Source organism: Berghia stephanieae, chromosome 5 (assembly GCF_034508935.2).
Source record: "Berghia stephanieae isolate SIO BIC M18660-M18661 chromosome 5, UCSD_Bste_1.3, whole genome shotgun sequence".
NCBI lineage: Eukaryota > Metazoa > Mollusca > Gastropoda > Nudibranchia > Aeolidiidae > Berghia > Berghia stephanieae.
In genome coordinates this window covers 12,667,666-12,690,165 of record NC_088364.1, presented here as the reverse complement: position 1 = coordinate 12,690,165, position 22,500 = coordinate 12,667,666, and the positions used below count along the sequence as shown (strand labels likewise).

At 36.6% G+C, this 22,500-nt stretch overlaps 1 protein-coding gene across 3 annotated transcripts in view; it reads right to left on the bottom strand.

Moving 5' to 3' along the window:
• Positions 1 to 22,500, bottom strand: part of LOC144972433 (methylthioribose kinase-like) — a 97,917-nt gene that overhangs the window by 69,578 nt on the left and 5,839 nt on the right. Inside the window, exons 1-3 of one of the 3 annotated variants that reach the window (XM_078913601.1) lie at positions 19,829 to 19,942; positions 18,003 to 18,142; positions 5,227 to 5,365 (exon numbers count right to left, since the gene is read on the bottom strand). In XM_078913601.1, coding sequence (XP_078769727.1) covers positions 5,227 to 5,292 — 66 coding nt within the window. In that variant the 5' untranslated portion in view covers positions 5,293 to 5,365; positions 18,003 to 18,142; positions 19,829 to 19,942. Of the gene's footprint in view, positions 1 to 5,226; positions 5,366 to 18,002; positions 18,143 to 19,828; positions 19,943 to 22,500 lie in introns of those variants that run through there. The other 2 variants (XM_078913602.1, XM_078913600.1) reach the window with 2 other exon arrangements.

Genomic DNA, 22,500 nt, shown 5'->3' with positions numbered 1-22,500 from the left:
TCTCTCTCTCTCTTTTAATTTAACAAAGTATCTCTTTCGAGAGAGTTGGCTGCCTATGACGTATGTAAAAACATTACAATAAATATCTGACATTGAATGTCTCTCCAAAGTGATATTATCTAATTCGCAACATTATTCCTTTCAATCAGCCCCTTGTCGACGGTAACAAAATTGCCATATTCTTCCAAAACGCGTTTTCACATTTTGAGCAGAAAACGTTTACTTTGTATAAATGTAAAGTCTTGGGTTTAGGTCTTTTTTTTGGGATACGCAGTACGTCATTTGAATCGATAGACACTAAACAAATTTATGAAATATGGCTATGTGGTCTTGTGGTATGACACTCGATTTCGGATCGGAAGGTCCTGGGTTCGAGCCTCGCGCTCGGCGCATAGTTGAGTCCTTGGAAAAGGCTCTTTACTCACATTCTCTCACCGTACTCAGGTGTAAAATGAGTACCTGGTCGTTAACAGCGTTGTCTTTGTCCGAAAAATTGTAATATCGCCTAACAGGCGTCATGTCCCGTCCTACATGTTAAATGTTGCTGTTGACCAGGGACCCCTTGTAAAGCGCTTTGAGCACATTTAGTGGATATTGCGCTATATAAAGCTCAATTTTTATTATTTATTTAAAAAAATAAAAGTTTACTGGCTGAAATGTAAAAAAAGGCGTTTTGGCATTGTACGAGAGAGATGGCTGAGCGGGTAAAGCATTACACTTTCACCAGGGAAACCAGTGCCTGACCCCCCCCCCCTTCCCCTATCGGCATCTGTTTTAACTTAGCAATAGACGCCGCACCCCAACTGACGCCTGTGGTACTTCGGTCTTTTCTTAAGTTAAATCTTAAAGAAATTAAGTATAATAAAATAAAAAATAAAATTCTCTTTATTCATCCCCACGGGGAAATTTGTTTTTAGGGTCTATTGCAAGGGAAGACTGGAATAACCCAGGCGGCAGCCGCAGTGCAGCGCCGCAACGTGAGCTAGGGCGAGGCGATTTGCTCAAGGCCACACAACAAGGCGGGTAGTCGAACTTGGTACCATTTGGGTACGAAGCAAAGACCTTACCGCTGCCGCCCTGTCCGCTGTAACTGTAAGGATTGAAATTTATAAAGATTATTTTAATTTCTTGTCTATCCCTACGTCTGAAACCTTAGTAGAACGGAGGTAAGGACTTGAGACACGGGGAAGAACTACTACGTCCATTGTCCATCCTGCTTTGATTGTGTTGGTGGGTCTTTTAGATATCGTAGAACGTTCTTTATGATAGCGTAGTAAGTAACGTAGATAGTACTTATCACTGTTGGTTTAAGTTTAATTATTTAAAAACAACAACAAAAAACTTGAGCGCGATATCCACTAAACGTGCTCAAAGCGCTTTACAAAGGATCCCTGACCAACAGCAACACGTAGCCTGTAGAACGAGACATGAAGCCTGTCAGGCGATAATATAATTTTTTATCCGCTGTTAACGGTCAGGAACTCATTTTACACACGAGTCTTTTTCAAGGACTCAACTATGCGCCGAGCAAAGCTCGAACACAGGACCTTCCGATCTGAAAACGAGTGCCATACCACGAGACCACATAACCGTACCTTGAGCAGTGTGGCACTGAGGTATAAGTCTTTGCTTCGTAACGCAAAAGGTACAGATTTCGAATCTCCACCGTGCTGGGAGTCATTCAGCAAGTCATTCGCCTAGCTTACTTTGCGGAGCTGCCGTCCGGCTGAGGCTTGGTGTACATATGTGACCCTTCACCTTAAAACGGTATTAAGTCGGGATGGTTAAGATGTTGAAAATTGAATTTATAGCCAGAAATATCAGACTTGTGTTGAGTTTGTATGTTTTATTGAGGAGAATGGACACCATATTTTAGAGTGCTAATGCCAACAATTTATATTTTTGACCAGTTTAACATGTAATTCAGTTTTTAAGCATCTGGTTCGTTCCGACATAATACCGTTTTGAGACGATGGGTCACATATAATATTATATCTGATAGTGTATGAAAAAATCCAATTGAACTAATGAAAAAAATCCCAATAAATTGCACTAATTAATTAGACAAGACAAGACGCATCCAGCTTTCTAGACATTCCAACATGAATTGACAGTCACGTGATTCTTCCATTTGTATCCCAATTCGGAATTGGGGTATGAGGTAGAGTTTCAGGCGTACCTTGAAATAGACCTTAAAATTATTTTTTTGAAAATTCTCCTTAGGGATGAAAAAACCCCACAGGAATTTGATCTCATTTTATTTTAGTTTATCAAGAGTGCTTATGAACTCTGGGTGCTCGAGGGTCTAAAACGGGTTTTAGTGTTTAGTCATCGGTCGAATTGTTAAATATTTTTTCATACAACATGATGAAGAAACTTCTATAATTGGGCAAACCAGATGTCAAAAATAAATTTTAAACTTAAAATGACAAGAAATTGAAATATGAAATTATAGTTTTTGTCATTTAAAGACATTTTTGTTGTTCTCCTAAAATAAACATAAAAGCTCAATGCAAGTCTCATGCCTATGACCCACGACCTCAAAACGGTATTTTTCGAAGTTCATCAAATACCAAAATAGGAAAAATATAGTACATGATAATCATTCTCCTCAATAGTGCATAAAAGATTAATCCGAGTCGACTGACGACCGTAGTGTTTCATTCATCCTGTTTTGTTGATAAAGGGGAAACCCGAAACGTCCATTTTATATGTTTTCTTATATTAAATTGAAGATTACATTCAATTTCACATTGCTATTTATTTCTCCGAGCTTCGAGCAACAACGTTTACATTACCCAGTATTCTTCAAGAATAAATTATAAGACAATCAACGAGTATATATATTATGGGGAGGAAGTGCAATCTTTGATGTAATATGTGACCCTTCACCTCAAAACGGTATTAAATCGGGATGGTTAAGATGTTGAAAATTGAATTTATTGCCAGAAATATCAGACTTGTGTTGAGTTTGTATGTTTTATTGAGGAGAATTGATACCATATTTTAGAGTGCTAGTGTCAACAATTTATATTTTTGACCAGTTTAACATGTAATTCAGTTTTCAAGCATCTGGTTCGTTCCGACATAATGCCGTTTTGAGACGATGGGTCACATATGGTAGGGACCCTTGTCATAAGTAACCGATTTTTGTGTCAAATGTGTCAAAAGTTGTAAAGGGAAATAGAAGAAAGGTTGCTCTCATCAACGAGTATCATATCATTGCTCTTATTTACATTGTTGTCAATGGATAGTGAAAAGGAAGGATGCGGTGTGAATAATAGTAATAAAAAACAAATTATGCCCTTCCGCCACGACATAAGATATCGTTGTCTAGGCATTCCACGAAGGAAAATTCTAGATAATTCATCAAACAAGATATCTGATGTCAACAGGAATCACCCATGCTTTCCAAGTGAATACGAGTACTAAATAGGATTTTTTGTTGTTTTTGTTTTTGTTTTTTGAAAGTTAAAGTTGCCAAGATATAAATCAATTTCTGCCCATTTATTCTTTGTTCAACTTCATGTCTACCTTCAAGTGCGACCGATTTTCTCCTCAGAATATTGCGCCATTGGTTTTATGTAAAGCAATGAAACACAATATACAAAAGAAACCTACAAAAAAGTCACAACTCTCCCCTCCCCCACAAACAAACAACCCCTCCCCCCCCCCGCCCCCCCAACCCCCCCCCCCCCCCAAAAAAAAAAAACACACACAAAAAACAACCCAAAACAGCAACAGCAAAAAAAAAATTTACTCTTACTCTTCCATTGGCGCCAGGCTATGATTAAACTGTCATTTATAGTCAACAAACTGTAGTAATCTGATGAAAAATAATTATTTCGTTCATATCTTATAAATATTGAGTGATATTAGGGTTTAGCAGAGCCCGGATCAATTTAAAAAGAAGATTGGTTGACAGTTATATAGACAAAAAATAAATAAGTTAAATTGACAAAGAGAGAAAAACACCCACGCACTCACTCACTCCCTCCCCCTACAAATACACACACACACACACACAAATGCACACACACACACACACACACACACACAGAGAGAGAGAGAGAGAGAGAGAGAGAGAGAGAGAGAGAGAGAAAGAGATGAAGAGGAGAGGGATATAGAGATATATTATAATGGATTGACTCGAGAGAGAAAAAGAATAAAGAGAGGGAGGAGGAGGGGTGGCGAGAGAAAGAAAAAGACAGAGAAGGGGAAGGGTTTAATAGATAGATAGATAGATGGATGGATGGATGGATGGATAGATGGGTGGATGGGTTAATGAATGGATGGAGAGAGAGAGAGAGAGAGAGAGAGAGAGAGAGAGAGAGAGAGAGAGAGAGAGAGATAGATGGATAAATGAATAGATAGATAGATATAGAGACGGATGGATGGGTGAATGAATGGGTGGAGAGAGAGAGAGGGAGAGAGAGAGAGAGAGAGAGAGAGAGAGAGAGAGAGAGAGAGAGAGAGAGAGAGAGAGAGAGTATAGGATAGACAGAGATAGGAAATGGAAGGGTTAAGAGAGTTGAAGAGACGGAGAAGAGCAAAGATATTTCTTTCAAGCGTAATAAATCCGGCGTCCCGGAAACGTAAAATAAAGGTGTTTGAATTTCTCGAAATTGATTGAGTAATGGTTTATGTGCTATCAAAGCTGCCAGCTTGATTTTTTTCAAATTCTTTTTTTTTTTATTTATTTATTTATTTATTTTTTTTTTGCTATCAAATGAAATTAGTTTTGCAATTTAAGCATAACGTTTTCGCTATTAAGAACAAAACAAAACAACCAAGAAAGTATAAGGAATCCATTCTAGCTTATTCTAACTCGACATGACAATTTACTGTTTTTACAAAGAGAGCAGTAACAATAACATGACAAGAAAAAAAAAGAAGGAGAAACTATGATTTGAAAGAATTTGAGTCCCGCTGTCAATGGGCTGAATTTGTCTTTTAACACATCAACACTAGATTTTAATAGGTCTGCTATTATTACTTGTAAAACGGATATACGAGTATCTGTGTAGTCGACTGACATATTTCATGAGGAGTTTAACAAAATAAAGATTTGCCTTCTTGAATGTAAATATATCTTAACCTAAAGAAATAATAATTTGGTAGATTGTTTTTTTTTTTTCATACTTTTGTCATTTACTATTGACTTGTTCGACATTTTTGACAAAATTTTTCTGATGATCTTTAAAGTTATCACGACTTCCGCCTTACCAGTTCTTTGACATGGGAGTGTTCCTGGAGTGTTTCCCGCACGGTCGCCTCCACATCCTCCTCCATCTGTCACAACGCTTGTCTTCTGAACGATCTCAAGTTGTTTTCAATTATTCTTGTTGACAATGGTTGATGGGTTCTGTGTCATGAAGAGAAAAACATACTTTTCGTAGATTATAGAGTTTAACAAAGTATTGAGTGCGGTGATAACAAAGAAAGTAGAACATGATTAGATACTGAATATATAGAGATAAGACAGAAGAAGAAGAAGAAGAAGAAGAAGAAGAAGAAGAAGAAGAAGAAGAAGAAGAAGAAGAAGAAGAAGAAGAAGAAGAAGAAAAAGAAGAGGAAGAAGAGGAAGGAGGAGGAGAAGGAGGAGGAGGAGAAGACGAAGAAGTAGTAGTAGTAGAAGAAGAAGAAGAAGAAGAAGAAGAAGAAGAAGAAGAAGAAGAAGAAGAAGAAGAAGAAGAAGAAGAAGAAGAAGAAGAGGAAGAAGAAGAAGAAAAGAAGTATGATGAATGTTGATGGTAATGATGATGAAGACGACGATGATGTACAAAATAACCTTTGAAAGTAGTTTAAGACCCTGAGACATATTACAGTAGGAATTACTACCGCAAAGATATAATCGCATCGATTTTTTTTTTCCTGAGATATAGATGTTATTATTTTCTGGTTACTAAGCACTATGTTGGAGTTGAGGTGGCAAATTACCCGAATAGTCCTGCTGGGTAGCCAGTTTGTAGTTTAAGGGGGGAAAACTGCCTAATTCAATAATTCGCTGTTTTGCTTTGTTATTTTAAACGTGATTTCGTCTGGACGTTGGCAAAATACTTTTATTTAAAATTTGGCCAGGAATCTTTGACATGAGAGATCAGTTGATTAAATTATATTAAAACTTTTCAAAGATTCATACTTGAGACACTTAAAAAATGCCATGTTATCCAAAAAGTCTTTTGATGGAAGCTTCTATTACTATCATTGTAATGTTAAATTTTAAAAAAATACCTTTATTAATTCCCAGGGAATATAATAATAATAATAATAATAATAATAATAATAATAATAATAATAATAATAATAATAATAATAATAAAATAATAATAATAATAATAATAATAATGATAATAATAATAATAATAATAATAATAATAATAATAATAATAATAATAATAATAATAATAATAATGGTGATGATGATGATGATGGTGATGATGATGATGATGATGATGACAATAATAATAATAATAATAATAATAATAATAATAATAATAATAATAATAATAATAATAATAATAATAATAATAATAATAATAATAATAATAATAATGATAACAATAATAATAACAATGATGATGATAAAAATAATAATAATAATAATAATAATAATAATAATAATAATAATAATAATAATAATAATAATAATAATAATAATAATAATAATAATAATAACGTCTTTAGGGTCTATTCCAAGGGAAAGTTTGAATATCCCAGGCAAGTGATCATGGACGAGGTGACTTGCTCAAGGCCACAGCATGTCGGGCAGTCGAAATCAGTGTACCATTTGGGTACGAAGCAAATGCCATACCGCTGAGCTACACTGCTTCATGAGAATTCTTAGAAGATAAATGACGTTTCAGAAGTGGTTGTCATCCTAATCAATGGTCAGAATATGTAGTTCAAGTTTTCTAGGGAATGAGATTAGCGGAAGAGTAGCGTCCCTTGATTGGACGTCACCGGCGGAAAAGTTATTAGAGAGAGAACGTCATGTTGTTTGTGCACATGCGTCTCGTCTCTAGACCTCGCTTCCGGAGACACTTCACCGAAAGCGAGGACGAGAGAGACGCATGCGCAAAACCAACATGACGTTCTCTCTGTAAGGTGATGTCCAATCAAGGGACGCTACTCTTCCGCTAATCTCATTCCCTATAGAGGGTGTTTTGTTGCTATGCGACACGGTCACGTGTGCTGCCGTTTTATTTTTGAAAAACACAGTAAGTGCTATAGGTTAACATTGCATATACTGTGTTTTGTTTTTTTTAAACAACGGCAGTGTACTCGGAGCAATGAAAGTGGCTGAGTGGTTAAGGCATTGCACTGTGACCCGGAATGTCCCGGGTTCGAGCCCCGCTTCAGGCACTCTCGTTTTTTTTCCCTTGGGCAAGATGCTCATTTGGACAACATGGGTGATTCCTGTTGACATCAGACATCTTGTGTGATGAATTATCTATATTCCGTCGTGGAATGCCTGCCTAGGCGACGATATCTTATGATGTCGTGGCGGAAGGGCATAATTAAAATGTGGTCTAGTGATATGATACTCGCTTTCGGATCGGAAGGTCCTGGGCTCGAGCCTCGCTCGAAGCATAGTTGAGTCCTTGAGTACCTGGCCGTTAACAGCATTGACTCTGTCCGAATAAAATGTAGCATCGCCTAACAGGCGTCATGTTCCGTCCTAAATGTTAAATGTTGCTGATGGCTGGGACCCCTTGTAAAGCACTTTGAGTAAATTTAGTGGATATTGCGTTATATAAAAGATAATTTTTAATTAAAAGAAAAAGTAAAATCCTCACAACATTTGCCCGCCAAATGATACGTACACAGAACAGTAAGTATGTGTAACCATAAACGTTTATATTCTGATCGATATAATTCAATGAGAACTAATCACTTAACAGGCGGTCCAGAAACAATTTCAAGGTATATCGAGATCAAGCAACGTCAACATCATCCTTTTTTAAAAATTATATCCCGGACAAGATTAAAATCATTCTGCGAGTAATCTGTGCTGTCATCATAGGTTTGCTGTATTTTCTGTGACTATTTTCTACTTATGGAAGACGCCCGCCCACCTTCCCCACAAAGTATCTGCGTAACTAAACGATTTTCGGAACATTCTGCTCACGCAAAGATAAATAAATAAATGCTGAAGGGACAGAAATAATGATGTTGTTTTGTTTGTTTGTTTTTAGGGGTTTTACGGCGCTTGCAACACATTTAGGTCATATCAGCGCCAGTAAAAAGGAAGAAAATGGGATAGTAAAAAGTTCTAGAATTACAATTAAAGCGCCCAAGAGAAAGTAAGACAAAGGGCCTAGTCTAAATAGGTCCGGGTTCGAATCTCATTTATTTAGAAAGCACGGCACACAACGTTGCTGTGCTTAAGAAGAAAAAAAACAGTAGAAAAAAGAAAGAAGAGAGAGATAATGATGTTGGTAACAAGAATAATAAAACTGTTTTCCAGATTGTGATTTGAGAGGATGGAGTGGGAGTTAGAGGAGGAGGAAGTGTAGGAGGTGAAATTGTATATTGTTGTAAATTCAATCACCATAGAACAGTTTAGAGAAAGGCTAATTTACTACTATAGCACTCAAATACATCCTGAATTGTAAAACATCAAGACGCCTACCTACATTTGCGACAATACACCAGAGGTGGTTTGCAAATTAAGAGAAGAAAGAACGGAGGGGGAAGGGGGGGGGGGGAGGTTGGGGGAGAAGAAAAAAATACATATGCGGTATGCGGTTTCAATTGCCTGTTTTCTGCTTTCCCCCCTAGTACTTCAGAAGATAAGCAGTTATGATTTTGCCATGAATATGAATGATCTGATTTATAACGGGCTCACTTGTCCCTTTATGTCTGATTATCGTCTTCGAGTAATCTGTGCTGTCATCATAGGTTTGCTGTATCTTCTGTGACTATTTTCTTCTTATGGAAGACGCCCGCCCACCTTCCCTCACAAAGAATTTGCGTAACTAAACGATTTTCGGAACTTTCTGCTCACGCAAAGATAAATAAATAAATACTGAAGGGACAGAAATAATGATGTTGGTAACAAGAAGAATAAAAGTGTTTTCCAGAATGTGATTTGAGAGGATAGTGTTGTAGTTGGAGGAGGAGGAAGAGTAGGAGAAGGAAGAAGAGGAGGAGGATGAGAAGGAGTGGGGGAGGGGGGGGGGGAAGAAGGGGGCAGCGTGGCTCAGCGGTACCCGAAAGGTACCGAGTTCGATCACCCGCCGCTGCGCTGTGTGGCCTTGAGCAAATCACCTCGCCCTAGCACAATTTGCGGCGTGCACTGCGGCTAACGCCTGGGATATTCCAGTCTTCCATTGGAATAGACATTAGAGACAAATTTCCCCAATGGGTTGAATTAAGGGAATTTTATATATTTATTTTTGAATACACATATGCGGTATGCGGTTCCAATTGCCCGTTTTCCACTTTCCCCCATAGTACTTCAGAAGATAAACAGTTATGATTTTTTCATGAATAGATGATCTGATTTTTAACGAGGCAACTTTTTTCCTTTTATGTCTGACTATCGTCTTCGATTGTCGCGGTAATTGGAGTTTTTCGTGGACTGTGACACAAAACTGTCTTTACAACAAGTAAACAAACAAATAAATAAATAAATATGTACTTTCTTACCATATCATGCCATGGATCAAGATAAGATAAGATAAGATAATATAAGATAAGATAAGATAAGATAAGATAAGATGAACGTTATTTATCCACTTCTGTAAATTTACATTGGGTATTACCATAGACAAATGAATTTCTGAAAATAATTAAACAAATAAATAATAAGGATATACCATGACATAGAAGTAAACCAACAAAAGGCTAAACAAAACTAAACACATTTAAAATAGAAAAAGATTAATAGGAGTATATCGTTTAAGCACCAATGGATAGCATTATTTTGATAAATTAAGTTTAGTCAAAAGCAAATCTTAAATTCTTTAACTCTTGGTAATTTTTTTTTTAAATTGAGCTTTATATAGAGCAATATCCACTAAATGTGCCCAAAGCGCTTTACAAGGGGTCCCTGGTCAACAGCAACATTTAACATGTAGGACGTGTAGCTACTTATTTGCAGACGTCTGATAACCGAACGCAATTAATTGCCTGTTTTAACTTTGTTGTAATGGAAACATTTTGCGTTGGTTTGAGAGTATTTCCAATACAACAATGAGTCCAAAACGATTTAGGTTATCAGATAAAAAAAAGCAAATTGTGTCTCAATCTTTTCTGAACTTTTCGGTTTATGAGATATATTTGTCTTATATTAATATTATATTTATTTAGTACAAATCTACAGTCCATCATGCTCAGTGCGCTACAAAATATTATATTTTTATTTCCCCAGCAGGCTGTACAGAAAAGTTAAGAGATATAATTTTTTTTTCAAATGGAAAAAACCCCTCCGTATATAAATTATGCACAAATAAAATCAAGCTTTTGGGAAAATAAAAACAAAACAAACCGATTTAATACAAATGAATATTTAATGCCCTATCAAGTTCCACTATTAAATGGATCTCAGCCCTTTTGTACTCCTACCTTAAACGTATTGGAAAGAGCGATGTTGTATTAGATAATAGAAGCGGGGATGCTTCCCAATGACCAAACGCGTCAATTCTGCATTATGTCGGAATGAACAAGATGACGAAAATTGAGCTAAAGATAAAAATAATCAGAAATATGAAAAGTAAGTATCTTGAAATTAAAGGGGAAAAAAACCTTGTATCACAGTGATGATATCATAATATATTCTCTAGCCTAAATAATAATAATAATGCTGGTCGTCAATGAAGATTATAGATCCTCGCTCTTTTACTCCCCGTAATCATAAGAATATTCCTATACATCCTGCTACTAAAAACATTGTGCCACCTCATGAATTCAATGTAGACATTTAGAGGACAAGGTCAAAGTTCAATCTTAAGCTAGAGAACTATTGGTGGTATTGATTCTCCAATTCATCTTTATATTTCATTTGCTAAAAAAACAATAAATTCGTTAAAAATGCAAATAAAAAGACCAAACAATCTTTAAGTTTAAGTCACTGTCACGTTCCACTTTTGGACGTTGCCTATTACATAATCCGACTTTTAACATATTGAACCCCGCCCCTCCCCTCCCCCCTCATGAAAAAAGATAAAAAGATCAAAGCAAACAAATAAACAGACGAACAAATAAAAAACAACCCGCCAAAAAACGACCCAACAAAAAGACATAAAACAAAACAAACCAAAAAAAAAATAATTAAACAAAACTATGTGGTCTAGTGGTATGACACTCGCTTTCGGATCGGAGGGTCCTGGGTTCGAGCCTTGCTAGACGCATAGTTGAGTCCTTGGAAAAGACTCTTTACTCACATTCTCTCATCGTACTCAGGTGTAAAATGAGTACCTGGCCGTTAACAGCGTGGTCTTTGTCCGAAAAATTGTAATATCGCCTAACAGGCGTCATGTCTCGTCATACATGTTAAATGTTGCTGTTGGCCAGGGACCCCTTGTAAAGCGCTTTGAGCACGTTAAGTGGATATTGCGTTATATAAAAGCTCAATTTTTAAATATTTTTTTAACACAAAAACAACAACAACAACAACAACAACAACAACAACAACAACAACAACAACAACAACAAAATAAACAATAACAAACAAAAAAAAAAAAAACAGACAAATAAAAAATAATTTTAAAAAAAAACAAAAAAACCCAGAATACTATCAAAAGGGAAAAAACCCTAGAAAAAAGAAGAAACCCAATAAGGTCCGAATGAGATCCTCTAAATCTAAATCATATTTATGATAATTAAATATTATAGTCAAGGCATGAACTATACCCACAGTTTTACCACGTTCGATGCAATTCACAGTATCCACTTCATTTAGTATTTTCCACATTAAGTCAATATATTATTTAATAAGGTGCAAATTTCCATTTCATTCAGTACTCTGTAAAGGCCGATCCCCCTCCCTGCTAGTCTACCAGTGCCTATTACCAGAAACTCTCCTCTGCTTACAAAAGACAATGCAAGAGACGGAATGAAGCATCAGCTTGGATTGCATCCTGAGCGGTTTCTTTTATAAAGGAAATAAACACAACAAAACAAACAAACAAAAAACCTTGAATCAACGTGCTTCAACCGTGCTAAATCAAACAAAATAAAACACGAACAAAAACACACACAAAATATAAAAAGAAAACGAAACCAGACAAAACATTGCCATGTTGTTGTTTACAATATTATTATTTCATTTCTTTTCAAAACTGACGCAATTCCCGTTGATATATTGATAATTAGCTACATTGATACACTCAATCGCCAGCTATTTTCAAAGGATATTGAATTTTCATCGAGTTTCAATTTGTTTCAAGCAGTGAAAGAAGTTTCGGTTTCTTTTTAATTTACTTTGGCTACAAGTTGTCAAATCCAGGGCTTGAAAGCTTGACAATGACAAAACGCCTTTTATCAGTCCGTTTTGACCAGAAAACGTCCACTTTCATATAGATGGCTTGCGTTTAAATATAATACTTATTATTTCTACCCGCTAGACCAATCGTATCAACATACAAAGCTATTTGTAATGTCAGACGTTTATAGTCTGTGTGAAGGACTTTTTTGATAACTAATCACCCAACCGGCAGTTCAAAAAATTAGTAACAAAGAGCCGAGTGACGATTAGCGACCTTGATACACTCAATCGCCAGCTATTTTCAAAGGATATTGAACTTTCATAGCGTTTCAACTTCAGTTTCAGGTAGTGAAAGGAGTTTCGGTTTCTTTTTAATTTACTTTGGCAACAAGTTGTCAGATCCAGGGCTTGAATGCTTGACAATGCCATGACAAAACGCCTTTTTCAGTCCGTTTTGACCAGAAAACGTCCACTTTCATATTGATGGCTTGCGTTTAAATAAAATACTTACTAGTTCTACCCGCTAGACCAATCGTATCAACATACAAAGCTATTTGTAATGTCAGATGTCAGATAGTCTGTGTGAAGGGCTTTAGTGATAACTAATCACCGACTGGCGGTCCCAAAAAAAATTGTAACAGAGCCGAGTGACGTCAATTTAAGTTGCTGTAACTCACATCTTTGTAAATGGTTTTAGACCGCCAAAGAGAGAGAGAGAGAGAGAGAGAGAGAGAGAGAGAGAGAGAGAGAGAGAGAGAGAGGGGGGGGGGTTACCCAAATAAGTCCTCTCTATAAAACCTGAAAGGTTACATGTTTGTTGGTTGTTCTGATTACGATTGTTTTGGTATCCAAAATGTTAAAAAGCGTTTTGTCAGTATACAGCAGAAAGGAGACACTATAATATTATTGTTGTTAAGAATTATTGCAAGTTGTCAACGCCACTGCTATGGGAGAGATGTGAGGATTAAAATAATGTTTATTTTGAATTGATACCAGTTAGAAATAATAATATGGAGACAAATGATTTATTTTTGTTTTTGTTTTTGCTTTAAAAACAAAACAAAACATTTCTATAGCGAATAACAATGACGCTGTCTTGCTCTATGCGCTTTACATAAGTAATGATATTATGACATAAAATCAAACATTTGTAACTATAATCTAATAATAGAATACAATCAATTGCCACATGGAAATAAAACCCGAGATAATACAATACAATAAAAGACACTATGCTACTTTTCGGCCCTCACGGTATGGTGTATCGTCTTGTTACAAAGTCAAGCGACGTAGAGCGTGGCAGTGATTGGATGGACATGCATTATAAATGAGACATCACTTTAATAGGGTATTATGTCGAGGTGAATGAGATGATGAAAATTAAGTAGCCTTTGTAAGTCAAAAATATCAAACTTGGATTACTTACTTAGTTCAACAGACTTACTTATCCGAACCAGCGACCAGCTGAGCTCTAGCTCTTCGGTCTTGTGGCCATGACGTAAAAGTTAGAAGTCTTTTCTAGTTGTTTCAGGTGACTATACAGTTTACAAACTAGTATTAAATCTGGGCTCGTTGAGGATAATGAATTTATCTTCGTATTCTCTGTTGATAGTGGAGAAATCGTTTGCAAAGACACGTAAACATGCTTATGAGCTGCGATTCGATTCGTATTCATAACGTATTAATAACCCTGAGCTGAGATTCTACCTCATCATTGTTTTTTACACATCATACCGATAGATTTAGATCACTTAAAACGTCTGAAACACGAGAATCCATAGAGCCAACATGTCTTTAGATACCTCAGCTTCAAATGAAGTCCGAATCGTAACGCTATGACTGCTTTCTAAGTGAAAACAGTTATATCATAGGGTGTATTCAGATCAATAGTAATACAAATGGTGACCATTTATGGTTTTTTTTTCAGGATGATCATTACCCTGAAAATTTGATTTAATGTTATACTCAGTGTCATACAGTAATAGTTCTTTTAACCAGTTAACTGCCGTACGCTGGAAAACCATGTATTTGGAAATTTGGCCAGAAAACTTGTCCTTCAAATATCGATCGATTTAAATGACTCTCATCTTTGAAAAAAAAACCCCACTTAAAACTGGGATTTCGCTAAGTCTTCAAGGAATTCCCCGGTTTGAGAGTTTTTGCCAAGAGGAGGGTCATTTAAATCGATTGATATTGAAGGACGAACTTTCTGGCCCAATTTTTTAATACACAGTTTCCAGAGTATCACAGTTATCTGGTTAAATACTGCTATTGAAGAGTGCGACTGTAATGTATAAAATAGTCAACAAGTTGCGTTTTGTAATCCTGCTCAGTTTGACCTTATACTCATTTTTCGTCATCTGGTTCATCTCGACACAAAACAGGATTGACACGGTGGGGCCCAATCAGGTTGTGACTAATTTAAACCACGCCACTGCAATGAAAACACAAGCGTCAATATACTTACATAATTTACCTGCCTATTCATCTCATCCTCTCTTCAGTTCAACTATCTATCCGTCATTCAATTAATCCGCTCATTTTCTTATTCCATTATAAGTTCCAGACAGTAATTCATCTTTCCCGCCATCCACAAACAGATATAATACCTCACTTATTCGCCAGTTCTTCCATCCACCTAATTATCCATCCATCCTTCCATCCATTTATTCATTCATCCTTCTGTCATTCTATCCTCCTCTTCCATAGACAATTCCAATTACTTATAAGTTCCATTCGTCTCAAACATCAATCATTCGAGGAAAATAAATCCGAAACAACAGCTACAAAATAACAACAACAACAACAACAACAACAACAACAACAACAACAACAACAACAACAAAGAAAAATGAAGAAAAAAGATATAACACCAAAGCTATTTCTCCCCGCCATGGTGCTGATTAATCATCCTAATAGAATACTTCTATTTTGATCTTTGAAAAAAATCAATGAGTCCTCAATTTCATTATTCGACACGGAAGAGTAAATCGTTATCTTGGCTACATTATACTGCCATCACTACAGTCATTACGCAACTGTCAGTGGCGGTTCGTGATCAAGTCATTTAGGGTGACTGGTTCTGAATATAAACAAAACATCAGTAAATATGTTTGTCATGAGTGACTTTTATTTAATATTTTGAGAATTCCTTTACAGAGATGCGACTTCGCTTTGCCAGCGCTCATTGAGGTTTCTGTATCGTAAAATAGACAGAGCTAGGTACGGGGTGAAGTACTTTTCTATATAATTTAAGTAGTAGTCTTGTAGTCTTGCTCAGAAAATACAAAACTAAGAATTCTAGCTCACATGAGTCAAATATGATGAAATAGATATTTTCCCTGGGGAATCAAAACTTGGCAAAGGCACATACTTACGTTTTTATTCTAAACTTTTTAATTTCTTGCGTTTCTTCGAACTAGACGCAGATGAATTTATCGCAGAGAAATTTTCCACCAAACATAATTTTAGACCCAGCTAGCTAGGCATTCTAGGTATCGAATCAGGTGTGTTTCCATCATGTCTTTACCGATCGAGCCTGTAATTAAAGGGGTAATGCACAGATATACTCGTAATCTCCAGTTTTTTTCCTGTCTTCAGAGTGCAATCCCGCTAGTGGTTGGTTGAAAATGATGAAAATAATTTGTTTTTTTTTTAATTAAAAAAAGGGGGTGGGGGGGAGGGGAGGGAATGGTCGAAATCTATCATCCTCAATTGTCTCTCTTATTCTTTTTTCTTCTTCTTGTACTAGTATTCGCTGTCTAATATGTGTATCGTACTCAAATGAAATGCATATGTTGCTCCTAAATGCTCTGTTAAGAATTATGTATTTTTAAATCCAAAACACTCGAGTTTTTTTAATCGCAATATCCATTACTTAAGCTCAAAGCGCTTTGCAATGGGTCCCAAGCCAAAAGCAACATTTAAAATATAGGACCAGACATGTCGCCCTATTAGACGTCCTTCCACGTTTTTATGACAGAGACAAAGCTGTACTGCATAGTTACTTGTTTTACACCTGAGTACAATGAGAGTATATGATTAAAAAACCTTCCCCAATGATTCAACTTTGGGCAGCTCAAATCTGTACTCGAACAAGAGACTTACTTGTTAGAAGGACAGTGCCGTACCAAAAGACCACTAAACGCACAACTTATATTCTGGTCGAATAATTTATCTCCAAATAAATCACATCAGATAAAAAAAACAATTCCCTTTATTCATCCCCAAGGGGAAATTTGTCTTTAGGATCTATTCCAAGGGAAACTGGAATAACCCAGGCGTCAGCCGCTGTGCAGCGCCGCAAAGTGAGCTAGGGCGAGGTGACTTGCTCAAACAAGGCCACACAGCGCAGCGGCGGGTGATCGAACTCGGTACCGTTAGGGTACGAAGCAAAGACCGTACCACTGAGCCACGCTGTATAATGTCATATTGTAGCCAATATAAACATATTTATTTAAACAAAGTTGAGAATGTCTTCCAGTTAGCAAAAAAAAGGTATCTTTCTAGTTTCCCTTTTCCAATTAATTATCAGTATATATTTTTTTTAAAAACAGGTCTGTGGCAGGAAAAGAGTTTGGTCCTAATAATAACGTCAAATTCCTGAGATCGACTTTGTGTCGGGCGGGATAATAAAACAAAAATAAACTGGTTTAACTCTTTCTCTGTGTCTGATTTCTCTCTCTCTCTCTCTCTCTCTCTCTCTCTCTCTCTCTCTCTCTCTCTCTCACACACTCTCTCTCTCTTTCATTCTTTCTCTCTTTCTTTTTGTCTCCTCTTTCTCTGTCTTTTTCTCTCTTCTTGTCCCAGACAGAAATAATCAATCTAATTGAGCTAGTCGGTATATTTATGGGAATAAAAGAGAGAGATGACAAGGTGGAGGAGGAGGAGGAAGAAAAGAGTAAGAAGATAAAGGAGGAGAAGGAGATGATGATGATGATGATGATGATGATGATGATGATGATGATGATGAAGTAGTGGCAGTAGTAGTAGTAGTAGTAGTAGTAGTAGTAGTAGTAGTAGTAGTAGTAGTAGTAGTAGTAGTAGTAGTAGTAGTAGTAGTGGTGATAGTAGTATTAGAGGTGGTAGTAGTAGCAGTAGCAGTAGTAATAGTAGTAGTAGTAGTAGTAGTAGTAGTAGTAGTAGTAGTAGTAGTAGTAGTAGTAGTAGCAGTAGTATTATTATGATTATTAGTAGTAGTAGCAGTAGTAGTGGTGGTGGTGGCGGTGGTGATATTAGTAACAGAAGCTCTAATAAAAGCAGTAGTGGAAGAAGAAGAAGAAGAAGAAGAAGAAGAAGAAGAAGAAGAAGAAGAAGAAGAAGAAGAAGAAGAAGAAGAAGAAGAAGAAGAAGAAGAGAGAGAAGAAGAAGAAGAAGAAGAAGAAGAAGAAGAAGAAGAGAGAAGAGAGAAGAGAGAAGAAGAGAGAGGAGGAGGAAGAAGAGAGGAGGAGAAGAGGGAGGAGAAAGGAAAGAGAGAGGAGGAGCGAGAAACGGGAAGGTACATAAGAAAATGAGGATAAGTTATGATGATCTATCTGTACTATAAAATCAAAAAATCTACTCTACTAACCAATCAAGGGAGAATGTTTGTCCTCATCAATCCAGGGAAATATCGAGTCTTCTATATTACTATTACGTTACTTGTATGTCACTAGTTTACAGCTTCAACAACCCACTTGATCGAAGTTGACATTTTGGTGTGGTGGAAGCCTAAAGAACATGTAAGAACACGAACCATAACTGAAATCGAAACTTTGAACCGAAACGGGGATTGGGATTTACGTATCAATGGCGGTATTTTCCAAGGAGTAAAGCTTTGCATTCTTTTTATTCGTGAAACTAATGGTTAATGATCGGCATAAAATAATAAAGTTATAATAAAGAATTGATTTTATCTACTCAATTATTATTATTTGATTGTGCTAAAAACAACTCCTACTATTAAAATAAAAAGATGTTCTACTTCTACTACTTCTACAACTATTTCTACTTATACTACCTCTACTCCTACTACCACTACACTACTACTACTACTACTACTACTACTACTACTACTACTACTACTACTACTACTACTACTACTACTACTACTACTACTACAATTACTATTAATATTACTCCTCCTCCTCCTCCTCCTCCTCCTCCTACTACTACTACTACTACTACTACTACTACTTCTACTACTACTACTACTACTACTACTACTACTACTACTACTACTACTACTACTACTACTACTACACTTCTACTACTACTACTACTACTACTACTACTACTACTACTATACTATACTACTACTACTACTACTACTACTACTACTACTACTACTACTACTACACTGCTGCTACTACTACTACTATTACAACAACAACAACAACACACTACTACTACTACTACTACTACTACTACTACTACTACTACTATTACTACTACTACTACTACTACTACTACTACTACTACTACTACTACTACTACTACTACTACTACTACTACTACTACTACTACTACCACTGTTACTGTTACTGCTGTTGATGCTGTTAATACTAATACAACAACTTCTACTTCTACTGTTACTGCTGCTGCTACAAACATCACTTCTACTACTACTACTACTACTACTACTACTACTACTACTACTACTACTACTACTACTACTACTACTACTACTACTACTTCTACTGCGTCTACAACTAACTCAATGTTTTAGATAGCGTAAATTACACTAATAGTGCTCAATGCTCAAAGCTCTTTATAAGTAGTCTCTAGCCAACAGTAACACTTAACATAGGGTGAACGTGACGCCTGATAGTTGAAATTACATTTTCCCCGATCGAGACAACGCATTAATGCCCGTGTATTCATTTTACACCTGGATATGGTGAGAGAATTTTTCTTTTAGTCATTTAGAGTAGTAGATTCATAAGACCCCAACAGAACCAGAAATGTACCCAGTCTCAGTAGCATTAAATGGACAGTAACAATTCCTTGCTACCTTTTGGACAAGACACAGGTATGTCGCAAAGTTCGTACACTCAGTCAGATCTAACATGTCTTGCCATCTAATTTCTAATCTTTATCTAGTGTACAAATTATAATAATAACTTTCTCATCTAATCTCATACGAATTCGAACCATGCCCGTTTGCATGTTGGGCGAGTGTTTTCTCAATTTAGCTACTTGTGCGGCTATGTGGTCTTGTAGTATGACTCTCGCTTTCGAATCGGAAGGTCCTGTCCGAAAAAAAAAAAGTAATATCGCCTAACAGGCGGCATGCTTCGTCCTACATGTTAAGTGGTGCTGTTAGCTAAGGACCACTTATAAAACGCTTTGAGCACTATATATAAAAGCTCAATTTTTTTTTTTAAACGGAGATTCCTAACTTAGTAATCTACCTACCTACTCTCCAAGACAGCATCGAAATAAGATACGAATTTTTCACGAAACTTAAATTCCAATATCAGGTCACACTCAACGCGTCTTATATTTTTTATGGTAAGTATTTAACGATATAGATATTAGTAAGGGGTTTTACTTCACGAATGAATGCTCGGCTTGCTGTTGGTGAAAGAACGGATAATATATTATTATATGACTGTATGTATTGAAAAAAATGGTGTGTTGAGACTTGTTACACGATGTGTTGTAAGAAGGAATTGTGAAATCAATACGAAAGAATTAACTGGTGAGTGTAACGAATGGAAGAGTAATACGATCAAAGCTGACAAATTCATAATGTCGTAAAGTATGAATTTATAAAAAAAATATGAACATTTCACATAGTTCATTTCCATTTATATCATGATTAATGTAGTAGTCCTTGAGAGCCATGAGGCCCACGGAGTCGCGGTTTATCCCGGTTTCTCGAGCGTGAAACGGACAACAGCAATAGCTTATTTTTTATTCTTCTGATTGGACGCTAGTCTATCGCAAAGTACCGCTAAGTACTTTCCACCAGATCTAACAAACCCAACTACCCATTAACTGCTGGGTGGACAGGGGGGTTAGAAAAAAATAATCTCGACTCCAATGGAGATCGATCTTGGTCCCTTAGTGTGTGAAGCGAGTGCCCAACCAACTGAGCTATCGGGAACCCCATCATGTTTAACTTGCTACACAATTTTTTGTTCAATCTCCTAGCTTACCACACGGAACTACACTGAGCGAGACGCTTGTTAGCCGCCCTTTTTCTACAGTCTTTTATTATCCGTCAATGCTTATAGAGCCAAGAACCCATTTACAAGCAGGGTGGTTGGTGTGCACAATATGTCTTACACAGGGAGAACATACCAGAACCAAAATTTTGCGACCATTGTCGCTTAACCGGTAACTAACCATGCCCATTAGCGCTTGATTTTGTCACAAGACTCGACACCGCACTTTTAAGCCACCAAAATATCCTGAACGTATGTCGTATGTAGCTCAATTACACACCAGTTCAGCGCCCGGTAAAACAATTGTCAATACTGAGTCTTCCGCAAGGAAGTTTCAGCTTGAAGAGAAAGAGGAAAAAGAACATACTAAGAAAAGAAAATTGAAAAAAAAAACAACAACTACGAGTAGAGTAAAAATTATAAGAGTTAATATTCTATGCCTTTTTGAATTGTTTTGAATGCATATTTTTGTATCATAGACTACAACGCCCCCCCCCCCCCCCCACACACACACACATACACCTGCACCCCACCCCCATAACAAACCTCTAAAATTTCGATCTTCCGATTTAATTATCTAAACTTTATCTTCCTTTTTTTTCCTCCGACCTGCTTCACGCCGATAAAATACCGACTCGAGACGATGTGTCACATGTGAGGAGCTTTTTGACCGGTTATTTTTATAATACGCGATTCAGTCCATGCTCTTCCTGTTCCGCATGACATAACACGCCCATAAAGAATACAGACTTTGTTATTATGTACTTGTCTCACATCATACAATAATATACAAGCTAGATAGGGGAGGGGGGGGGGGTGGTCCCCCGATATTTCATTGGTAGAGCATCCGCCACAGACGCAAAGGGACCGGTATCGATCCCTGTTGAAGTCGGGATTTTTTTTCTGACCCCCCCCCCCCACCTTTCTCCATCCAGCATGCTATAGGGGTTGGGTCTAGTAGATCTGGCGGAAAAAAAAATCGACTAACGTCCTATCCAAGGTATACCACGCAAATGCTTGTTTCCGTTTTAACGCTACAGAAGCCATGATACGCCCCCAGCTTCACGGGCCTTTTGACTATGAAGGACACGCTACCATATTGTTTTTAGATCACATCTCATTCGGGAACAAAAAATCACAAAATTAAAATACAAAAACAAAGAACTAAAAGAAAGAAACAAATAAGCGAACAAGAAACACGCAAAATAAAAAAAATGAAGAGAGAAACTGACACACTTTGTAAAAGTGAAACCAAATATGACAAAGTAATGTCAATAAAATGCATTAATCTGACGAGCCTTTTCACAGAATAGATGGCATTTGGCATTTGTATAGCGCATTTTCAAAATGATATCTTGCTCAACGCGCTTTGCGCATTGACACAAAACGCTAATACAGAATACAGACTTTCTTATTACTTGTCTCACATCATACAATAATATTCAAGCCAGATAGGGGAGGGGGGGATGCAGTGGGAATCGATTAATATTCTTATCTCTTGCTGGAACGGAAAGAAGACAAACAACAACAGCAACAACAACAATAACAACAACAACAACAACAACAACAACAATAGAAGAAGAAACAACAACAGAAAAAAACCTAAACAAACAACAAAATAGATGGAAAGGAAGCAAGGCAAAACAATGTTTTTAAAAACAAGCACACAAACAAACAAACAAACAAACAAAAAACAAAAAGAAAAAGAAAAAGAAACAGTAAACAATAGACTGTCGTGTTTCTGTCAACCGCCATTATCGATAGACGCTTTAACGAACTTTTCCTCTCGTTTGTTGTGGTTTGGATTATTTTTCATTCATTTACATTATCTTTCCAAGCTTCTGGTAGTTAAGAGAAGTATTCCATCGATTTTGCCTCAGGTCAAGTTAACCCTTTACAGTCGGGATTCTATTTTTA